This window comes from Hordeum vulgare, chromosome 5H, assembly GCF_904849725.1.
Source record: "Hordeum vulgare subsp. vulgare chromosome 5H, MorexV3_pseudomolecules_assembly, whole genome shotgun sequence".
In the NCBI taxonomy this organism is placed as follows: Eukaryota; Viridiplantae; Streptophyta; class Magnoliopsida; order Poales; family Poaceae; genus Hordeum; species Hordeum vulgare.
In genome coordinates, this window is record NC_058522.1 from 541,112,803 (window position 1) to 541,134,897 (window position 22,095).

General features: G+C 44.6%; 2 protein-coding genes across 4 annotated transcripts; both read right to left on the reverse strand.

The window, feature by feature from the left end:
- Positions 1 to 668: 668 nt before the first annotated feature.
- On the reverse strand, positions 669 to 3,788 carry LOC123452561 (ferredoxin--NADP reductase, root isozyme, chloroplastic). The gene is made up of 6 exons (XM_045129228.1): positions 3,645 to 3,788; positions 3,505 to 3,564; positions 2,816 to 3,142; positions 2,330 to 2,549; positions 1,322 to 1,562; positions 669 to 1,154 (listed from the first exon to the last, which is right to left on the reverse strand). The coding sequence occupies exons 1-6, from the start codon at positions 3,666 to 3,668 to the stop codon at positions 896 to 898; spliced, it is 1,131 nt and encodes a 376-aa protein (XP_044985163.1). The 5' UTR covers positions 3,669 to 3,788; the 3' UTR covers positions 669 to 895.
- A 2,885-nt stretch (positions 3,789 to 6,673) lies between these two features.
- Positions 6,674 to 13,273, reverse strand: LOC123452562 (CCR4-NOT transcription complex subunit 9-like). 3 transcript variants are annotated; one of them, XM_045129229.1, is made up of 9 exons: positions 12,943 to 13,273; positions 9,490 to 9,561; positions 9,211 to 9,300; positions 9,029 to 9,071; positions 8,773 to 8,879; positions 8,342 to 8,437; positions 7,700 to 7,890; positions 7,548 to 7,617; positions 6,674 to 7,432 (listed from the first exon to the last, which is right to left on the reverse strand). In XM_045129229.1, the coding sequence occupies exons 1-9, from the start codon at positions 13,141 to 13,143 to the stop codon at positions 7,046 to 7,048; spliced, it is 1,257 nt and encodes a 418-aa protein (XP_044985164.1). In that variant the 5' UTR covers positions 13,144 to 13,273; the 3' UTR covers positions 6,674 to 7,045. The 3 variants fall into 3 exon arrangements, with proteins under 3 accessions (XP_044985164.1, XP_044985165.1, XP_044985166.1); XM_045129230.1 differs by lacking the exon at positions 12,943 to 13,273 and adding an exon at positions 11,365 to 11,915; XM_045129231.1 differs by lacking the exon at positions 12,943 to 13,273 and adding an exon at positions 11,663 to 11,911.
- Between the last annotated feature and the right edge of the window lie 8,822 nt (positions 13,274 to 22,095).

Consider the following 22,095-nt stretch of genomic DNA (forward strand, 5'->3'; position numbering starts at 1 on the left):
TATACCAATTTCTCCGACAAGTGACGGAGCAAGTACTATTCAAGCATCTACACAATGTGTCGTACTTTGAGAGTATATCCTGGATATTTAGCGACAAGTTGAGGTGTACTCCTTTTGACATTTGTACCTGAAGTTGTTAAGCATATGTGGTATGTGCAGTTGGGCCAAGCCTACAATAATCAGGGTGTCTGTTTCCCTCCCGGAGGCTCGACTTTCTCTTGCAATCGCGTGTTGGGTGTCTCTTACATTCTATGAATTCTATGTATCAGGACAAGAAGCTTTTTGTGTTTTATCTAGAAACTGGTTCTTGGCCGTTCTCACTTCCCTTATGAGTAAAATTTGCTGAATTATATCTGTAGCCCTCTTGCGTTAAGAGTTTATCAGCCTCATTATTAGGTACTAATATGTGCTACTCCCTCCGTCCCATATATTATTGGACGGAGGGAGTATTTCACAGCCTCTATTCAAGAGTTAGTGTTGGATTCCTTTGGTAACATTGTTCATGAATGTGCTGCCTTTTCCTTGAAATTAGCAAGAATTTCCATACAAAATATCATGAAGTACGCACAGAACATGTATATGCCCTCTAAAGATCTGAATGAATAACAATCTACAATATAGTATTGCACTTCATCCATGAACAGCCAGGGCAGGTGCTTAAATTCGGCTTCAGACAAAACACCCCAAGGAATTATAAGAACAAAGGTTACATGCTTCATTTCACGCATCATGAGATGCAGAAGCTTATGAATTACATGGAAAGTCTTATGATCCTCTCAAAAATAATGTTTGGTAATTTTACACCATCACAAGAATCATCCCATGTGTGTGTTCTGCCTTTTCCTGACATTGTCTCATAGCAGAGCGAATTATAGATAGCTGAACAATTGCCATCCTAGTAAACCTCAACGTGCCATTGCTTGTTCTTCTTGAGCTGCGATAGTTTCTGATCCCAGCTCTCCCCTCTCTGCTCTGCCACCTTCTTGAGCGTATCCTGAATCCCTGGCATCATTCCTTTCAAACCACAGAAGTAGATGTGTGCGCCTCCATCCAAAAGCTTGAAAATCTCGTCGCTGTACTCTTCAATCTTGTCCTGAACGTACATCTTGCCACCACTCTTGTTCTTCTGCTCCCTACTTAGTGCTTTGTCAAACCTACAGATTCAACAGACACAATTATATTCTACTTAAGTAGTTTATTAAAGTGGTGGCATGCCCAATATAAATAATATTCTACAATGACAGAAGCATGTAGGTCAATAACAAAATGCCGTTTGGGATAATAACAGAAGCAGGGTATGCAGATGGAAGAGGTCAGTAACCTGAAATTGTCTGGATACTGCTTAAGGTAGCTTGTGAACTCTTCGTCATAGAGAAGGCTGTCCGAATTAGCCACACCAAGGAAGAGCCAAGCCAGGCCACCAAATCTGTAATTTGGGACATCTTCCATGAACATGCGGCGCAGGTACCCGCGGTAGGGAGCAACACCAGTGCCAGTGGCAATCATGATATGGGTTGCATTTGGATCGCTCTCAGGTAGAAGCATTATTTTGCCAGAGGGTCCTGGGGTCAGAAAGAAATGAGAGTGAGATGGATAGACTTTAGAAGAACTACTATGAGTATACAGAATTCTACAGGAAATAGTATGTGCATACATGTTGGGTTTGTATCACGGTACAGGAAGCAGAACATTGTTGAAAGGACATTTCTTATACGCAAAATTAGATTTTTATCCAAAAAAGTAACAAGTACAACAAAACTGGTAGAATAGATCTAGTTGGCAGCAGGACAGAAAGAAGATAGCCATATTAGTGTCAGCGGTAGCCATACTGTAAGAGGCTCTTGGATACATAGAATTTGTTATTTGTCTGGCTAGTGCATAAGAAGTACTCCGTCCATTCCTAAATATAACTCTTTTTAAAGATTCCACTACGGAGTACATACGGAGATTGACTTATTTTGCTCCGTATGTAGTCCGTAGTGGAATCTCTAAAAAGACTTATATTTAGGAACGGAGGGAGTAGATCTTAGTCAGAATGTACACTGTAAAACCAGTGGCACTGTGAAAAACTCCCCTCTTTCTTAATGTTTTGGAAGAATGGTTACTCCCTGCTACTTCTTAATTGACATCCTACGCGATGTGTATATACTACTCCTATGTACTAACGCCCTTTTTGCCTAAGGATTCAGAAATAGATGGTTTCACGCAAATGAACTTTAGGAAAATTTAACCGAGAAAACTTAGTCCTTTTAGAGTTAGAGGCAGTCATATAACACTGCTAACACACAGGAAAGCCTTTACATCCATCAACTAAAAGAAATTAACTGACCTGTCAGCTGAATCTTGTCCCCAGGCTTTGAGTTGCATAAGAAATTACTGCAGACACCATTCTTCGAGGGGTCCTCCTTGCCAGTTTCAGGATCATAATAAACTGCACGGCGAACACATAAACTAGCCGTCTTTCCATCAAACGAATCCCCATACCTAGTAGATGCAATTGAATACAGACGGACATTCTGTGGGTTTCCAGGCTTCTTTGGGTTCTCTCCCTGGCAGACACACACAAGGTTAAGTGAGCGATGATTATGGATGGTGAAAATATGGACGAAAGCAAATGTAGTGAACATATATTTGATACTTGAGTTAATCTAAAGCAATTCTCCTATAAAAAGCGTCAAGCAGCATACTCAAATCGATGTCTATAAATATGGACATAATTAAAGTACAGCATAACTTGCCAAGACTCCCTTGTTCAGCATTCAGTAAGACAGACGGAGGAAGAAACAGAGAATGCTGGAAAGGACTAGACGCTCACCGGAGGAATGATCCCATAGCTCTGCCCCTCCCAGTACGGCACATTACCACCATGGTCGATGACGACGTGGCATGTCTCCCCCGGAGCGTTTGGCCCTACCGCCCGCTCAACCGAGACGATGGTGGCCGTGTAAGGGCCCTTGGGCTTGTAGGTGTTGAGCGGCGGCTCCTTGGCGCTCTCCAGGTCGAGGGGCGCGACGGAGACCTTGCTCTTGCTCGACTGCTGGACGGCCCTGCAGACATGCCTCTGTTGCAGCGCGGCCTTGCCGTCGCACGCCAATGCGGTGCCGATCCATGACTTGTTGCCGAAGCTGAGACTGTTGGTGCCCTGAAGCGTAACCAAAGGTGGAAATTAGCATAGTGTTGGTGCCCTGAAGCATGACCAAAGGTGGAAATTAGCATAGTGTGCTGTGAGCACAGTCTGACAAGGCTGTGAGCTGAGGATGCACAGGATAGCAAAGCAATCCTGAAGTACTAGTATGACTGAATGTAATGCTACTACTATGCGCGTCTGTTGGTAAGACATATATATCTCTGCAATCCAGATGTATAGTATTAGTAGTAAGAAGTAAGCCACTGTTGCAGCTAGCGCTATCGAATCTGCCTAAAACTGCTCCCTGCTCGAACCAATCTGCCAATTGTACTAGTACCATCTAAGAGCGCAGTAACACACGATTCAATCACCATCACCTTGATTCCGGAGCTCCTGACGGCGCGGTCCGAGCCGGCGACGGGCGCGGAGAAAGCCACCTGCAGAGAGGGGTAAAAAAGAAAAAGTCAGCAGCCGCCGAGCAGGAGCCTGACGGGATATGGATGCGGCGCGGACGTACCTGGGACGCAGCGGCGGTGGCCATGGCCGACGGACGGATGGTTCGAGGAAGGGGAGGGGGGGGAGGAGGGGTTTTGATCTGGGGGAAGGTGGGGGGAGTGGGGCGGCGGGTTTATAGGGGTTGGATCGGAGCCGGAGGAGCGAGCTCCTGAGCCCTTGAGGCGACGGAAGGGACGGCGACGTCCGCTGCTGCTGCTGGGGGTTGGTGACGGCGACGGCTACTCAGATCAAATCATCGGCCGCTAAACTCGCTTAGCTTTTTCTGGATCGTTGATTTGTTATTTAGATTATTATAAAATCGATGGAGGTGTGATTAGATTAGGCAGGTCTCGCAGAGGGTGTTGCGTGGCTACTTGGCTTTGGCTGGCTGCTTCGACTTGGAGCGCCGCTTGAAATGGCCTGGTGGCGGCGTCCAAGGGCCATCTTGCCTCTATCTCACTTGCCAAAGTCAGACGTGCAACCTGCCTCAGCGCTCGGGTCAGGTCAGGTGCACGCATGAATCCGCACAGCTGTGCTCGTGTGACTGCCTGCGTACCTCCTGCGTACCAGGGCCGGCCCGAAAATCCCGGACCGGGTCGGGCCTATTTGTCTCATCGGGTCGGGTTCAGGTTGGAAAGTTTGAGTCTGATGGTTAATTCCGGTCGGGCTTGGGTCTATGAAAAATAAAATTACGCCCCCGTCGGACCGGGCCTAGTCGGGCTTTTTCTGATTCGGTCGGGCTTGGGCCTAAAATTTAGGCTTGACGGCCGGGCCGGCCCGGGCTTGGGCCTGGGTTTTTAGCGTCGGGCTTTTTTTGACCCGGTCCGGCCTGAGTAATGCCAGGTATACTTTTGGCCGCCCTCAAAAACTAGTCCGTAGGGGAATGGGGGACAGGGGAGTCACGGGGCAGAACCGCACGAGAATGTTCGTATTCAATCGATTGAACAATAAAAAGTATTATAAAAGTAAACAATATCCGGAAATGATTATTATTTTTGAATGAACATCGCCGCTTGCGTGTAAGAGTTCATGGTGGAATGACATTCGTGGAGAACGAGACAAAAAAAACATTGATGCTTGAAAAATATATATATTGGAGTATCTGTTTCGTTTGAGGCGACCCCCGGTGAGCAAGGTATGGCAGCCGCCATACCTTGATTCCAGACAAAAATGAAAAGAGGTCGTTGGCACACGCAAGCATGTCGAGTGCAGCAAGAAAACATGCAAAGAGGCCATTGGCACATGCATGCACGTCGAGTGCAGCGAGAAAACGTGCAAAAAGGCCGCTGGCACACGCACGCACGTCACACATTGCTCGAGCGGTGGCTCCAGCGAAGGCGGCATCAAGCTCCAGCGGTTGTTCGGGCTCTAAGATGGAAAAGAAGGGGAAGGGACCAGCAAATCCAAGAAACTCCTTACAAAGCTGTGATTATTATAATGTAATGATTTCTTTGATATTGTCTTAACCCAAAAAAACTCCTTTTCTAGGTTCAACCTGAATAAGCTTGCTAAGCTCATAGAGATTTATCATGATGACTTCTCTAATTATGAACGTGAACATATAAAAGATAATCTTGATCTATTCATTATCCATACGAAAAGAATTGAAGATTGTACATCTTGTCATGATATTGCAAGCCTAACTAAAATGAAGGCTGAACTTGAAAGGCAGGTCGTGTTTCCTATTGTTTATCGCCTCATTGAGTTGGCATTGCTACTACCGGTAGCGACAACAACAGTTGAAAGGGCCTTCTCATCAATGAAAATCATCAATACTGAGTTGCGCAACAAGATGACAGATGGTTGGCTTAAGGACTTGATGGTTTCTTATATTGAGCAAGAGATCTTCAAAAGTATTGATCTTGGTAAAATTAAGGAAGATTTCAGAATGATGGTGGGCATTGCCATTGCCTGGGTCTTCTAGACGTCATTGAAAACTTCATTAACGGTATGTTTTAGGTTGTTGTCCTATTGAAACATGCCTACATTTTCAATGTATTTGGTTTTTTGTTTGTAATGTGTATTGAATCTTTCGATTTGCATAAAAAAATCTTTCCTTAAGACTTCATAAAATATTGCCCTCCGCCTCTGATCTGTTTGGTTTCCTTTTTTATCGAGGACTTTAACACTGTCATTCCATCACAAAAAAGTAATTTACACCCTGGTAAAACACCCACAAAGTTTTTGCCTACAATTCAAAGAAAAATATAAAATCCTTCTTACTCCCTCCAATCTAAATTAATTGACGTAACCTTCATACAATGTAAAGGATGCGTCAATTTATTTGAAAATGAGGGAATGCCATTTTTCATATTTCACTGTTCATCAGGCTGCATGCGGGCTCGTGATAAGAGCATCCATCCCAACACATTATGCATAACGGGCATCGTGCCAAAAATACTACTCCCTTCGTCCAAAAATACTTGTCATAAGAATTAATATATCTAGATGTATTTTAATTCTAAATACATCTATTTGTATCCATTTACCCGATAAGTATTTTTGAATGGAGGGAGTACCTTTTAAGGCATACTTTTGCCTAAAAACAATGCTCCAACAGATGACGTGTCTGTAAATTTTTGTGCTGAGTTTGATAGTGAGGACGACTCGTTCCAGGAATGTTTGGAAGAACGTCGACTCCGAGGTTGATGACTCTGATGCTGAGTTCGATAGTGAGGACGAATCGTTCGCAGTCAATTTATCTTTTTTAAGTTTGAATTCATTTCCAAGTTTGAACATTTCATAGTCTGAAATATGGAAATATGCAATGACCGTGTTTAAAGCTTGGAAGTCTTAGGTCATCAGTTTTACATCATCTGTTGAAGATGCTCCGAGAACATCACTTTCGGTCCTGGGCATCCGCCCACTCTGCCAATCCATTTTCACCAACTCAACATACCTGGGTACTACTACTTCCCAGCCGGAGCACAGCTTGCACAGGGATCCGCCCAAGTCATCTCTCCTGGCATTGGCATATGACACCATCACACCATACAGGTTCAGCGTCACCTGCAAAAGAAAAACTACGCTCCAAGCACAAGCACAGGCTCATACTGTAAAACTGCCATGTTTCAGTTTTATAACTTGCTGTCCCTCTTCATCCTTTGGAACACTTGCCAAAGAGCAGAGCAGGGAGAGCTTCTGCGCCGGTTTATTTGTCTTTTTACATGCAGTCCAGCAAAACCCAAAGCACCACCAAAACATCTAGACACCAGGCCACTACTATCTTCTTCTTCTTCTTCTTTCTTCTTCCCACAAAGGGCACACGGACCGACAGACAGACGACTCTGTTCTTCCTTTTTCGACAACACAAACAACTACAAACAGCACGGGAGTTTCTTTCCGCTACTACATCTACAACAGACAGACAGACACATGGTTCAGGCTCTCACACAGCCTGCAGACACAGCTTCGCTCGCTTGCTCATAGCCCCATGAGGTGGTCGAGGCCCCCGTGAGGGCCTCCTCCACCCATGCCGCCGAGAGAGCCCCCGCCGCCCATGCCACCGCCGAGAGAGCCCCCGCCGCCCATGCCACCGCCGAGAGAGCCTCCCCCGCCCATGCCGCCAAGAGAGCCTCCTCCGCCCATGCCTCCAAGAGAGCCCCCGCCGCCCATGCCTCCGAGAGAGCCTCCTCCGCCCATGCCACCAAGGGAACCTCCCCCGCCCATGCCTCCGAGAGAGCCTCCTCCGCCCATGCCTCCGAGAGAGCCTCCTCCGCCCATGCCAGCGTGAGAGCTTCCCCCGCCCATGCCGGCGATCGACATGTTGCTCAGCAGCTGCTGGAGCCACCGCCTCGTCACGTTATCATCCTATGTCCATGGGAAAGAAGCAAGCGTCAGTAAACGATCCCAACTGTGCCAGTGCAGATATCGATTCCAAGATTGTCTAGCTAGCTAGGGAAAAAACATGAGTCAGGGAACGCACATGAAGGAAGCTGTTGAATGTCCCGTCCTTCAGCACGGTGGGGAGGCAGCTGTTGAGCGCGGCGCAAGCCCTGCATAACATCACGTAGAGATGTTTAGGAACTGGCAGTTCTACCTACGAGCTGTGCTTTTTCGACAGATGGCGGCACCAACCTCTGGTTCTCTGTCAGCCTGAGGTAGCAGCGGATTATGTGCTTCAGTAACCTTGCAGATGGCTGCTCAGCAAGCGCCTGGACCATCTGCGCTAAAACAGTGGCCACAGCAAAGAAACGCTCAGCAGTCGCGCAGATGTAGCGCAGCCCAATGTCATCAAGCAGAATCTTTTGAACAATAAAGGTGGCCACCTGCAAGTAACAGTAACCTCGGCGGAGTTAGTGAGACTGGTGCACTTGCTACAGATCTCAGAGTAAAGAGATCTAACAGTCCAGTGAAAAGCTATCTATGGAAGCTTTAAGTACATCATGGCTTAACAACCAGTTTGAGTTTCCTGAGTTTCTTGACATCCACATCCTTATTTATTAGTTACCACTAAGGTAAACTAAATACTAATAAAAATGTTAAAGATAAAATATTCCAGTAAGATAAGATAAAGGATGATGCAAACTACAGAAGGCAGCTACCACATATAATCATAGCAATTCATACCCTAGATTGCAGCATGATTTCAGTGTTGCACCATGCAAATTTCACATAAGATTAATTAACCATGCCAGTGCATTGCCAAAGGGTACAAAACATAGATCCAGAACTAGATGATCATTAGATTTAGATTTGTAAAAGGGGTTGAGTTCATACTGTTTTGGAAAGTTCACTGCCCATCTCCATAGTACGGAGACATAGAGGGATTATTTCAGTTTGAAGCAGAAATCCAATAACTTCAGAATCATCAACCTGCAAACAAAGCGATGAAAATATTCTTCTGATATGCAAATCGGATATCCAAAATACGAAACACTAGAAAAATTTCTAACAAATCATTAGCCCGTTCGGTTCAAAAATATCAATTCTTGTTGGGATTCCTGGGGTCCAAATCCCAACCAGTCCATTTGATTAAAATGACTGGATTACTGGAATGAGAATACCAAAAGAACCAGATATAGTCTAAAAAAAATACAGCCACTGCCCATCACTGTTTTCCCCTTTGGTTCAACCCTCTCTCCATTTAAAGCAAAAATCTATATGTACCATCCATTCCTAGTTTGCACAAATATCAAGTTTTAAATTACCTTCACAAGAGCACCAATAACACCCAAGCTGGTAAGCCTCAAGTACTCAAAAGGTCTTGTCTTGCTGGTAGTATTCAGGAACGGGTACAGGTACAGTGGGATGTGAGCTGCAAAGGAAAAGGAAGAAGACTCATTTGTTAACCACTGCTAATTAAGATTTACTTATTTGGTAAAGTCAGAACAGATGAGGAAAGATTTTCAACAATAAACAATGAAAATATTTAAGACTTGGCATAGAAACAGTCGCGCTCAATACCATTCAAGAATGGGATCCTGGTCTCAGGGTGTGAAGCAACACACTGCAATTGAAAAACAAAAGTAAGATGAAACTGAGGGGCAGATGACAAGCAAGTATGATACGAAAGCAGTAGTATTCTCAATTCGCCACAAGGCCCACCAAGAGTGAGGGTTTCCTTTCTTTCAAAAATAAAAGCATACCTGAAGAAGTGCAAGTGCATTGCAGACACGGTTTGATGCAACTGGCGATAAAGTAGGAGGTGAAAGTGAAGGGTAGATTGACACAATCTCCTGCATAGATTTTCAAAATAGCAAGATAGACTGAATAAGGAAAATGCACAGAACCATCAATAAATTTCATATTGAAAGAATCAATAACATGCACAACCACCCTAACTTAAATAACAAGAATTCCACCAAGTGCATATTTACTCTTGCCATTGTGACTGAATTTAGAACTGTGCAATAACTGTAACCTACCTGGAGCAGTGCAGCAATGGTGCCAAAGGAGTGCCACAGGAGTGGAGCAAGATCTTGAAAAATCTCTCGCTTCTGAAAGAAGAAAACTGAGAAACAGATTAGACAATGAATTTTCACCTCCTGCATCCCAAATTTGTAGCCATACTTCAAATGTTAAAGTAGAAGTAGTTCAATATATCAACTGTTCAGTTTGGGATATTGTCTTTGGAAAGTTGATGTTTTAGTAAGAAAAGAATGATGATGCTTGCATTAGTGGCTCATACCATGGGTTCGCACTTTTGGTAGATAAAGAAGTGACAGAAAAGAAATACCTACTAAACTTCATCACTTATCTAGATAATCTGCAGAAGTAGAACATGCTGTTCCTAACATATAAATGTCTTCCTATATAGTTCATAAACTGTTTAGATTTCTTAACAACCCTGATAAGTTTGCAAACTCATCAACAGGACAGGATTTCGCAAAGTTTACACAACCCCCTGTCCTTGAACAGGGTATCTCCACCAGATACTATAATTAAATGTGCACAGCCGAATACAGACCTTGCAGTCTGCTCCAGCTCAAAAATATTCATTGAAAGTTCACTTTTACCAAGAAACAGATACATCAGGAAGCAGGGGCTATTAACAAAAATGCACTTCTTCTTGTGGTATTCACTCCTTTTTTTCGAAAAGGAGGCGTCGCCCCGGCCTCTGCATCGAGTGATGCATACAGCCATTTTATTAAGAAAGAAATAGTCTGAACCAAATACAAAGTAGTCCGAGAATCCAAATGAAAAAACAAAAAAAGGAGTTACACGGCGATCATAACGCCAATACCGACTATATCCCTCGGATATACACGACTAAGGTTCAATCCTATTAGCATGCCGCCATCCATATTGGTTGAAGATAACCTGAGCTACCATCTCCCATCGGACACACCCAGTAACCAAAGGCTCCCTGGTTTCCACAGGATATTGTATATAATAACCGCAGTATTTTCCATTTTATTCAGGGGTACTATAACAGAAATGGGCACGTGTCTTGTCGTATTCGATCCTAACAGAACAACATATTATAAGAAAACAGCAGTACTTTCCATTTTAATCAGAGCAAGCAGAACAAAAATGAATACAGCTATCCGATGCACACAGCGAAACTGCCATCCGAGTGTGTCCAACAGAGACCGGCAACCGTTCCCGCTACGGATGCTAATAACAAGTACAGCATATCACATGTTTAAAGAGTGCTCCCTCTGTAAACTAATATAAGAGCATTTATATCACTATTTTAGTGATCTATAAACGCTCTTATATCAGTTTACGGAGGGAGTATATCATAATAAAAGCTACAAAGATCACGTACCAAACCCTACTTGCTTTCGCTACACATCTACAAGTCTACAACAAACTAAGGGACTGCACAAAATCACCCAATTCTCGTCATACTGCAGACATGAGCAGGCAGAGTTGGACTGAATTACCCAACACCACAAGCTAGTCATGGAATCGCCCTGGGGAGATAGGAGAGCAACATTTCCATAACAAGCATGGACCAACGATAACAGGGAAAGACGGGCGCGCACTGATCTGTACCCTAGAACCTAGATCACCACGTGAGCCGATTTACCCATGGAGAACTGCCCTGAAGCTGACATCAGATAGATCATCAGGGTCCCCAATCTACTTCCGCCTAGGCACAACATTGCATCACCAAGGTCGCAGCTTTACCAGCCACCACACGGCACACACAGATCCCCCGATTCGCCACCACAAATCCAACCCTTAAACATCCACCAGACAGCTACAAGCGCGAATTTTTCCTAAACGGGGAGAGCTAGAGGGGGTTGGGTCCTCCGCGGCGGGGAGGGTGGGGGGCGGGAGGAGGAGGCGACCTTGGAGAGCTCGAGGAGGGCGTTCTCGCGCAGCTCCGGGTCGCAGAGGTCGAGCACGAGCTGCTCCGCGGACACCATCTTCCGGTCCCTGCCCCCGGCGGGCGGCGGCGCGGCCGACGAGCCGGACGAGGGCGGGAGCGGGGGCGGCGAGGGCGCCCCGAAGGAGGGCCCGGCGGCGAGGGACGGCGGCAGATTCGCCATTGAGGACGGGGAGCGGAGGGGGCAGTGGCGTGAGGGAGGGAGCAAAAACTGAGGAGGCGGTCGGGAGGAGGAGGAGGAGAGGGGGCAGAGGTTATACCAGAAGCGGTATGCTACGAGGAGGGGCAGGACAGGGAATCGGCGGCGGTTTCCCAACTTTGCTGCTTGTCTTCAAACGGGGATGACACATTTTCCATGGCCGTCCTCCTCGGCGCCTTGCTGCCATGGCGTCACACGCGCCCCGGAAGCCGCCATGGCGGCCACGCCTGAATCCGGCCGGACTCGCCGGTGGGCGCTTGTCCCACTCCTTCCTTCCTCGGCGCACCAGCTCAGCCACCTAACGCTATCTCTGTTGTTTTGCGGGGCTCCGTCGACCTCACGCTTCGTGAAGCTTATTGTCTCACACGAAACAAACATTGTCCGCATCGATGGATTCGTGCTTGTTCATGCGTGCCTTGTTCATTGTGGTGTGTTGAGCTGTATCTCTTGAACCTACATATGTGTGGGGCATATGCATCCAACTACGAACAAGAACTAACGTACGTCCCTGTCTAAAAGGTCTTACAGAAGTGAACAGAAAGAGTACTTGAGATAGAAGAAATGCCAATATGCAAAAGAATATGCCCCGTCAAAACGTCCTTCTCACCAAGTACATACTTCCCCATTCCAAAATTAATGACTTGAAAATAACTCAATTTTGTATTAAATTGGGACGGAGGGAGTACATGGCAAGCAAGGTATTCGGAGTTGACGTGTATAAGATGGTTGAGTATTTAGGGTTGACGGATAAAGGATGATTGATTGTTCCACCTGTCACCAGGCATGCAAAGGTGTGAAGCGATATAAAAAGGGAGAGAAACGATGCACGTTTTTTATGTGTGTGCATGCATGGACTTCATTCTCGTCATGCTCCAGATATGAGCAGACAGAATTGCATTGAATTACCCAACATACCGCCAGCTAGTCATTGAATCGCCATCGGGGAGGGGGGATCAGAAAACACAATTTCCATACCAAACATGAAACAAGGAGTAGGAGGGGAAGACGGGCATGCATTGATCTATACCCTAAAACCTAGATCACCGGGTGAGCAGATTTACCTACATAACCGCACAACAGCTCGCATCAGATAGATCACCAAGGTCCCCAATCTAATTTTGCCTAAACACAACATTGCATCACCAAGATCGCATCTTTACCAACCACCACACAACTCATACAAGACCCCTGATTCCCTCACCGTAAATCCGATCCTTAAATACCCACCACAGAGCTATAAATGCAAAAAATTCCTCGACGGGGAGGGCTAGAGAGAAGTGCATAGAAGTGCAAAAAAATTCGGTGGGAGGGAGGAGGCCGGGGGGGGGGGGGGGAAGAGACCTTGAAGAGCTCGAAGAGGGCTTTCTCACGCAGTTCTGGGTCGCAGATGTCGATCGCGAGCTGCTCTGCAGACACCATATTCCAGTCCCTCCCGTCGACGGCCGGCACCGCGGTCGACCACCCGGGTGGAGGCAGGAACGGGGGCGGGGAGGGTGCATCAAAGGAGGGGGTGGTGGCGAGGGACGGCGACAGATTCGCCATTGAGGAGAGGAGGGTGTAGTGGTGTGAGGGAGAAAAAACCGATAAGGTGGTCACGAGGAGGAGAAGCGGCTCTGCCCCTAAAGGGCCAGGTTATATTAGCAACAGTATGCTACGAGGAGGGGCGACACATGGGATCGACAGTTGTTTCCCAACTTTGCTACTTTGTCCTTAAATGGATGAAATATTTTTTCAACCATCTTTTTAATGCCTTGCTATGGTATCACACACATCCTAAAAGCTGACATAGCAGTCACGACATGTTCGGTTGGACTAGCCGGTGGATCTATTTTACTAGCCGTCCTTTCTAATGCCTTGCAATGGTATCACACGCATCCTAGAAAGCCGTCATGGGAGCCAAGGCATGAATCCGACTGGACTCGTGATCCATTTCTCTAGTCGTCCTTTATAATGCCTTGTTATGCTATCACACGCATCCTAGAAGTCGGCACGGCAACCAGGGCATGGATCCAGATGGACTTTACGATGGACACTTTTTCCATTCCTTCTCGCCCACCATCCAGATGGACTTTACGATGGACACTTTTTCCATTCCTTCTCGCCCACCATCTCCCCACTGAACGCTTTTCCTGTTGTTTTTTCCGATCTTCATTGATCTAACATTTCCTGAGAAATGTACCTTCTTTGTGGAGGTCGTTGTATGCCTTCGTTTTGTGCAGATCTATGTCATGCACGTCGAGTGAGTGCGCGTGTGTCGTGCAAGCGTTCAGGGACAAAGACAAAGCTGACATGCGGGTCTCGTTGTCATTGACATAGATAGATAGGAGAGAGAAAGAGCTCGAGCGCAAGGTTGGGCGTTGGATCAAGATCTGATGGTCGCGATAAAATGGAGGCGTACAATTTGGCTTAAGTGGTTGGGGTTGTGAGCACTTGCACTACTAGGAAAACCCCTATAGGTAACCACTTAGTAGTGGCGCTGCCTATCTGACTAGCGCTACCGCTACTTAGTAGTAGTGTAGGTTCAAATCATGCGCTACAAGTAAGGCGTAGTAGTAGCATGGGAACAATGGCCCTGCGCTAGTGCTAAGTGGACACCATCGTGCCACCTCCCCCCTACGGATATGTAGTAGTGGCATATAGTCTCTAAGTGTGACTTTGGTAAGTAATGACAATCTATATGATCTATTGCTTCCAGTGAGATATATTTGAAGGTATAGTACATAGGTGGTGCCTTAAGGATGATTGCCTTAAAGATGAAGATTTGCTCTTAAGCTTTGGTATTGAATGACAATTCCTATGGAGCATCAATGGAATTGTATATTATATGAACAAATGTTCCATAGTGATGCATGAAGCATGTTCGATTTCTGTGTGAAGAGTTCCATTAGAAGCCTCTCAAAGAAGTCCTCGTGGTATCCTCTCTGCTTACCCGATGCACACGGGGTCGAGGGGTCGTGCCTACGGGGTCTAGTTAAATATCTCTAGACACCTCATGAGCACGGGATTCTTGACCCATGTGCACACGAGGTCGAGCGTTAAACTCTCTGGATACCCCGTGCGCACGGTTTATCTGACCTCGTGCCGACGGGGCCTATGGTTTAACTCTCGTGGTATCTTGCCTAGTGAGGATAGTAGTTGGTCTTTGGATGTTTCTAATGAATCCATCAAGTTTGATTTCAATGTCTAAATAAATATGTTCAAGGTGGAGTTGATTGGAGGAACTCAAAGGTTGACACATTTGGGCTTATAGGGATTAAGTTCTTGAGAGTATAACTAAAGAGAAGAATTCAAGCTATGGTATCAAGAGAAGATCATGATGAGCTCATGTATTGGGTTTTAGTTGATCATGTCTTGAAGTAAGCAACTAGAGTGAAGAATTTATTGTGCTTCTCAAGAGTTTGTGATGGGGCATTTAGAAGAGGAATCGATGACCAATATGATGTTCATGGTGAAATTTGATATGGTCATGAAAGAGTCTTTGGTGATCTAGTCTTGAAGAAATGAAATAAAATGAAGAGGTCATTATGGCTTCTAAGAAACCAATATAGAGCTTGAAGTAAAGATGTCGGTTGACCAAGATGAAGCTCAAAGATTGTATCTAGCTAGATAGTCAACACACAAGGGCAAACAATGTACCACGTGGGATGAAGTGATCTAGTTGTATGGTAAGTAACTGTGAATTGTGTTTTATGCACTAACCCCTGCTATGTGTTTGCTATGCCTATGTGGGTTAGGTGTTTCTCATGGGCTTGTATCCACATAAAGATTTCGAGTGGCCTATGTGAGGATGACATCAAGTGGTGATGGTTATCGAGTTTGGGGAGTCTAAGTGCAAGATGAGAAGCCGGAGGTTATATGCTTTGAAGCTTGCGGTCCACACCGTGGTTATGTACATGTGAAGATGTGCTTAAGAGAAAGCTTCTCATTTTGCAATATGAGAAGCAATTCAAATATCTTCACCAAGTGATTGTGGTTAAGAAAAGGATTCCAACTTGAGGCAACCATTAACGTCATCAACAAGCTCAAGTGGAATGTGTGAGGCAAAGGTATACCTTAGCTAGGTTTTCCACCCAAGCATGGATATGATTGCTCATGATGTGGCAGCTCTTAAAAATAAAAACTACATACAGTTGACGATATGGCTAGAAATATGGATAGGATTGCTCATGATGTGGAAACTCTTAAAAATAAATAAAAAATCCACCCTAGCATGATATTAATGAGTCCATTAAATGTATCAAAGTCTATATTAATGAAAGCAATGAGAGAAATGCTAGGTTGATAGCTAAACGAGAATTCGTAGTAAAAGCTCTTCCATCCGGTTTTTAACGTAATCATGATGAAGATATTAAAATTATTGGTGTTTATCCTATTGAATCTTTATTTACTAATCTTTAAATTCATGATAAAGGGACTGGAGATGAGTCAAATTTAGCTAGAAGGTGTCCCATTTGTTTGGAGAGTGATGATCTTGATGATAAAAATGGAAAAGGTTGGTTTGGACAGGTCAAAACTTTAACTAGTGATGTGCCCACTATTTTGGATTACAAGGACTTTAATTATGAGAGTTGTTCTTTAGTAGAATGTATTTCCTTGTTGCGATCAATAATAATCTCACCCAATGCTTATGAACAAAATAAAGGTTTTACCAAACATATCATAGAAACGATGATAAAAGCTCATGAGGTGAAACATTAACTAGAAGTTCCTATACTTAGAAAATTGCATGATGAATGTGAACCTACTATTAAAATTAAGCTTAAATAATATGAATGTAATTCTTTGCGTGACCTTGGTGCTAGTGTTTCAACTATACGTAAAGATTGTTCCCTTAATTTGCATCTTGCGAATTCTACCATTAAGATATTGATGTCCCACAAGCGTATGGGATCGCAACAGTTTTCGAGGGTAGAGTATTCAACCCAAATTTGTTGGTTCGCACGAGGGGAAGCGAAAGAATATTATCAAGTATTAGCAGATGAACGTGTCAGATTCAACCACACCTGAAAGATTAGTGTCTGCAAGCAAAGTATCAGTAGCAAGGTAGTATGATAACAACGGTGCCAGAAATGATCTGTTGACAAGGCAGACTATTCCTAACTGTTGTATCAATGGCGCCAGTAAAAGCCTTGCTGACAGGATGTAAGTGCCGCTTACCTAGACCGGCAATGGTGCCAACAAAGTCTTGCAGCAAGTAACAGCGGAGTAGTAAGGAACAGCAGTAGCAGCAGCAGCAAAGTAACAAGTAACAACAGTAGTGACAGCAACAGCAAAGTGGCCCAATCCCTTTTGTAGCAAGGGACAAGCCTAGGCAAAGTAACGTAGCGAGGACCAGTAGTAAAAGACTCGTAGGCAGTGGATCCGTGATGGGTGAGTGTGACAGATGTGAGTCATCATGTAACAGCTATAACACGGAGAGATATGTAACTAGTTCCCGTTCATCAATCTAATGTAGGCATGTATTCCGTATGTAGTCATACGTGCTTAGGGAAAAGAACTTGCATGACATCTATTGTCCATCCCTCCCATGGCAGCGGGGTCCTAATGGAAACTACGGGATATTAAGGTTCTCCTTTTAATAAAGAATCGAACCAATGCATTAACACGCGGTGAATACATGAACTCCTCATGCTATGGTCATCTCCGGGAGTGGTTCCGGCTATTGTCACTCCGGGGTTGCCGGGTCATAACACATAGTAGGTGACTACAACTTGCAAGATAGGATCTAAAACACACATATATTGGCGACAACATAATAGGTTCAGATCTGAAATCATGACACTCGGGCCCTAGTGACAAGCATTACGCATAACCAAGTAGTAGCAACATCAATCTAGAACATAGTGGATACTAGGGATCAATACCCGTCAAGAACTAACTCGATTACATGATATATCTCATCCAACTCATCACCGTCCAGCAAGCCTACATGAGATTACTCACGAACGATGAAGAGCATCATGGAATTTTCGATGGAGAAAGGTTGATGATGACGATGGCGACGATTTCCCCTCTCCGGAGCCCGAAACGGACTCCAGATCTGCCCTCCAGATGAAGAACAGGATATGGCGGCGCCTCCGTATCGCAAAATGTGATGAAACCTTCTCTGTGATTTTTTCCAGGCGAAACAGAAGATATAGAGTTGAGATTGGGGGTGGTGGTGCCACGTGGGCCCCACAAGCCTGCACGGCGCGACCTAGGGGGTGGCCGTGGCCTGTGGGCTTGTGGCCCACTGGCACGCCCCCTCCGGTGGATCTTTGTGCAGATATTTTTCTTTTATTCCAGAAAAAATCTCCGTAAATTTTTAGGACATTTCGAGAACTTTTATTTCTGCACAAAAACAACACCATGGCAATTCTGCTGAAAACAACGTCAGTCCGGGTTAGTTCCATTCAAATCATGCAAATTAGAGTCCAAAACAAGGGCAAAAGAGTTCGGAAAAGTAGATACGACGGAGACGTATCAACTCCCCAAGCTTAAAGCCTTGCTTGTCCTCAAGCAACTCAGTTGACAAACTGAGAGAGACAAAAAGAAAAACTTTGACGAACTCTGTTTGATCTTGTTGTTGCAACTATGTCTAACTCATAACCAGAATTTCAGCAACATCACAAGCAAACCACATAAGCAAATGACATCTAGGTCTCACGGTAAACTCATATCAATGGCATAATCAACTAGCGAGCAAATAATAGTAAGTCTCAAATGTCAACACTTCAATCAAAACAACATGAAGCAGTACGAATAGATGGTATCTCGCTAACTCTTTCTGAGACCGCAAAACATAAATGCAGAGCACCTTAAAAGACCAAGGGCTGACTAAACATTGTAATTCATGGCAATGAAGATCCAGTCATAGTCATACTCAACACAGTTAAAAGCAAAGCATAAAAATGACAGAGGTGCTCTCTAATTGGTGCTTTTGTAAGAGGAGGATGACTCAACAGGAACATAAATAAACAGGCCCTTCGCAGAGGGAAGCATTGATTTGCAGAGGTGCCAGAGCTCAAGCTTTGAAAACAGAGATAATAATTTTGGGTGGCATGATTTCATTGTCAACGCAATGACTAAGAGTTCTCAACATCTTCCACGCTAAACATGCTATATGCAGTTCCCAAACAGAAAAGTAAAGTTGTGACTCCCCCACCACCAATCAATCACACTCCATGGCTAGCCGAATCCTCGGGTACCGTCCATACCAACATCAATCCTGGGGGAGTTTTGTTTGCAATTATCTTTTCGATTTGAGCATGGAACTGGGAATTCCAATTACCGACCCCTTTCTCGTGAATGATAGTGAATAAACACATATCGAGGATAACATGCCTAGCATGGAAGATACCAATAGCCCCCTATCACCACATGAGCGGTTCGGGCATGCAAAACAGATTATTTCTTGAAGATTTAGAGAGTGGCACATGCAAATTTACTTGGAACGGCAGGTAGATACCGCACATAGGTAGGTATGGTGGACTCATATGGAACAACTTTGGGTTTATGGAGGTGGATGCACAAGCAGTATTCCCGCTTAGTACAAGTGAAGGCTAGCAAAAGACTGGGAAGCGACCAACTAGAGAGCGACAACAGTCATCAAAATGCATTGAGAGTAACTAACATTGAGTGCAAGCATGAGTAGGACATAAATCACCATGAACATGAACATCATAGAGGCTATGTTGATTTTGTTTCAACTACATGCGTGAACATGCGCCAAGTCAAGCCACTTGAAACATTCAAAGGAGGATACCATCCTATCATACTACATCATAGTCATCTCAACATTCATGTTGGCAACCAAGGCAAACCATTATAAGCTCCTAGCTAAGTAAGCATGGCATAAGCAACTATGATCTCTAAGTTGTCATTGCAAACATGTTTCTCTCACAACAAAGCTGAACTAGGAACAGTGAGCTAGTCATATTTACAAAAACAAAATAGATCGAGTTCATACCAGCTTTTCCAGGCTCAGTCACTTCATCATATATCGTCATTATTGCCTTTCACTTGCACAAACGAACAATGTGAACAATAATAAGAGTGCTCGTGCATTGGACTAAAGCTGGAATCTGCAGGCAAACACAAAGGAGAAGACAAAGTAATATGGCTCTTGATAGCTAAACATGTATGCGTGCAAGAGCCACTAAACATTGTAACCAATATCTTCTACCTTGACCCAAAGAAAAAGAAAACTATCTACACAGGAAAGCTCCCAACAAGCAAAAGAAGAAAAAGAAAATCTTTTTGGGTTTTTCTCAAACTAGACAGACACACGAAAAGAAAACGAGAAAAAGAAAATAAACTAGCATGGATGATACAGTGGCAAAGTGTGAACACCGACGAACAAAGTGAAAGCATAAGCAAGAATGTAAAGTCGGTGAGAACACGTACTCCCCCAAGCTTAGCCTTTTGGCCTAAGTTGGTCTACTCCCAAGGAGGGAAATAACCAGCTCCGGGGTACTCCGGAGTGGACTGAGGATGCCACTGCTGTGTGAGCTCCTCTAGCTCCCACTAATAAACCTGCGTCTGGTACTCGACTGGTGGCTCGGGCACGGGAACCTGTGGTTGGGCTAAGCCCCAATATGCGTAGATGCCCGAGGGCATAATAATGTACCTGCCTGCATGAAGATTGAACAAAAAAGGAGCAGGCAAAGTAATAGTCTCACGAGTACCCTCACTGAATACCAGGTTATAAATCATCCTTCTGTTTACATCTCTATCAAGAAAGTCATGGCGAACCATGCTATCATAATCTAGATATTTCTCGGGAAGAAGAATCTCTTCTTCCTCGTCTAGTCAAATAGGTATCTCAAAGTGTCTAGCAAGACGAGTAGCATAGATACCTCCATAGACAATGGCTTTAGAACAGTTCAGGTTCAACCATTGAGCTACTATAGCGCCTAAGTTATAAGTTTTATCGTTATAAAGGGCTTCGCGCAAGACCGCAATATCTGGGGAACTAAGTGACCCAACTTTCCCATGACCAATCAAACATTTTCCCACAAATAATGAGAAGTACCGAAGCACGGGAAAATGAATGCTAGCAGCTCTAGCGCAAGACACTCCTCTCTCCTCTCCTACGGCAATAGTATCGATGAAAGCTTCCAAGTCCCGTGGACGAGGTTCATGAATATCCCCAACAAAAGGTAATTTGTAAACATTGCAAAAATCATGGAGTGACATGCGCTGGGGGATATCATAAAGTTTGAACTCAACCATAGGAGGATTCTTCCTCGGATAGAAGTTAAAGCTTTGTACGAAGATATTAGTGAGGAGGAGGTATTACAGACACTTATCTTCAATGAAGGCGGTAAGGCCTGCGTTATCAACCAAGTGATAAAAGTCCTCATAAATTACAGCGGCGCGTAAGAACACGTCGCTTGGCCACTCGCACGCTCGAACTTCTGCGACTCGAGGGACCAGATACTTGGGCTTCTTCTCACTCCCATCATCCTTGGGGTCACGGCTTGAAGAGCCTCTTAAGAACCTCCTCATCTTTTCCTTTTTCTATCTCTGAAAATTTCTGAAATTTTTAGTGACCCTAAGGAAAAGTGAACAAGGCTCAACTAAACTAGTAGCAACTACTCCCACAAGTGCCTAGAGACCATATTATGCATCAAAACTACTTGGGACCAGCTAGAATTAGCATGCAAAGCTCAAGAACATGGTCACCAAGGCAGGAAAAATACGCGGAGTATAAGGCACTAGAGCAAAAACTAATTGGACCAATGGAGGAGTCACTTACCAAGGAGTAATTTCCCCCAAACAGTTCGGAGAACGGTGATTTGAGCAAAGAGATCGAAAATCCCAGCAAGAGGAGCAAGAACACGGGTTTGAGCTACGAAACGATTTTTCTGGAGGTAGGATAACCAGATGAGAGCAAGAATGAGTGGAGGGGGTGCCTGTGTGCCCCACAAGCCTGAGTGGCACGGCCAGGGGGTGCCCGCACCGTCAGGGCTTGTGGCCCACTGCTACAGCCCCCAGACAAGCTCTTTGTCTCAGAATTTTTCAAAAATTCCAGAAAAAATCATACTTGATTTTCGGGACGTTCGGAGAACTTTTATTTTTGGAGTACTTTTCTACCGGACACTAAAACAGAAAATAGGGAAAACTAAACTAAATCTATCATTTTTCTTCTAAGCAACCTAAAGTGAAAGCTTGGAACACAGGTTTGTGACTCCTTGATTTATCCATCTCATGGTCATCGAAAGAAAATCCGCCAATGAGGTTGATCAAGTCTCCTCGACAAACCTTTTCGAATCGCAAAAGAAGACGGAGAATTTTTGAATAGTCACTAGGCCACCTCAATGGGGATGTGTATCTCGCCAACAAGCAAATCATACTTCATCTTGACACGAGGAATAGGGCATTCAAAGCTCCCAATAAGAATCGATGAAGTTTTTTCGATAACATTGATGCAATGTACTCGATATTGTTTCTTCGGAAAGTGCACCGTATGCCCATTACCGTTGACATGGGAAGTGACATTTCCTTTGTTGC

What these genes read in the sequence shown, in the direction of transcription:
- LOC123452562 (XM_045129229.1), bottom strand. Translation starts at nt 13,143, where the DNA reads ATGGCGAATCTGTCGCCGTCCCTCGCCACCACCCCCTCCTTTGATGCA. An exon ending in CCATTGCTGCACTGCTCCAG is followed by an intron (nt 9,301 to 9,489) that starts GTAGGTTACAGT and finishes AAATCTATGCAG; the next exon opens with GAGATTGTGTCAATCTACCC. An exon ending in ATGCACTTGCACTTCTTCAG is followed by an intron (nt 9,072 to 9,210) that starts GTATGCTTTTAT and finishes TTTCAATTGCAG; the next exon opens with TGTGTTGCTTCACACCCTGA.
- LOC123452561 (XM_045129228.1), bottom strand. Translation starts at nt 3,668, where the DNA reads ATGGCCACCGCCGCTGCGTCCCAG. An exon ending in CCACCGCCGCTGCGTCCCAG is followed by an intron (nt 3,565 to 3,644) that starts GTACGTCCGCGC and finishes CCCTCTCTGCAG; the next exon opens with GTGGCTTTCTCCGCGCCCGT. An exon ending in CAGTATCCAGACAATTTCAG is followed by an intron (nt 1,155 to 1,321) that starts GTTACTGACCTC and finishes TTGAATCTGTAG; the next exon opens with GTTTGACAAAGCACTAAGTA.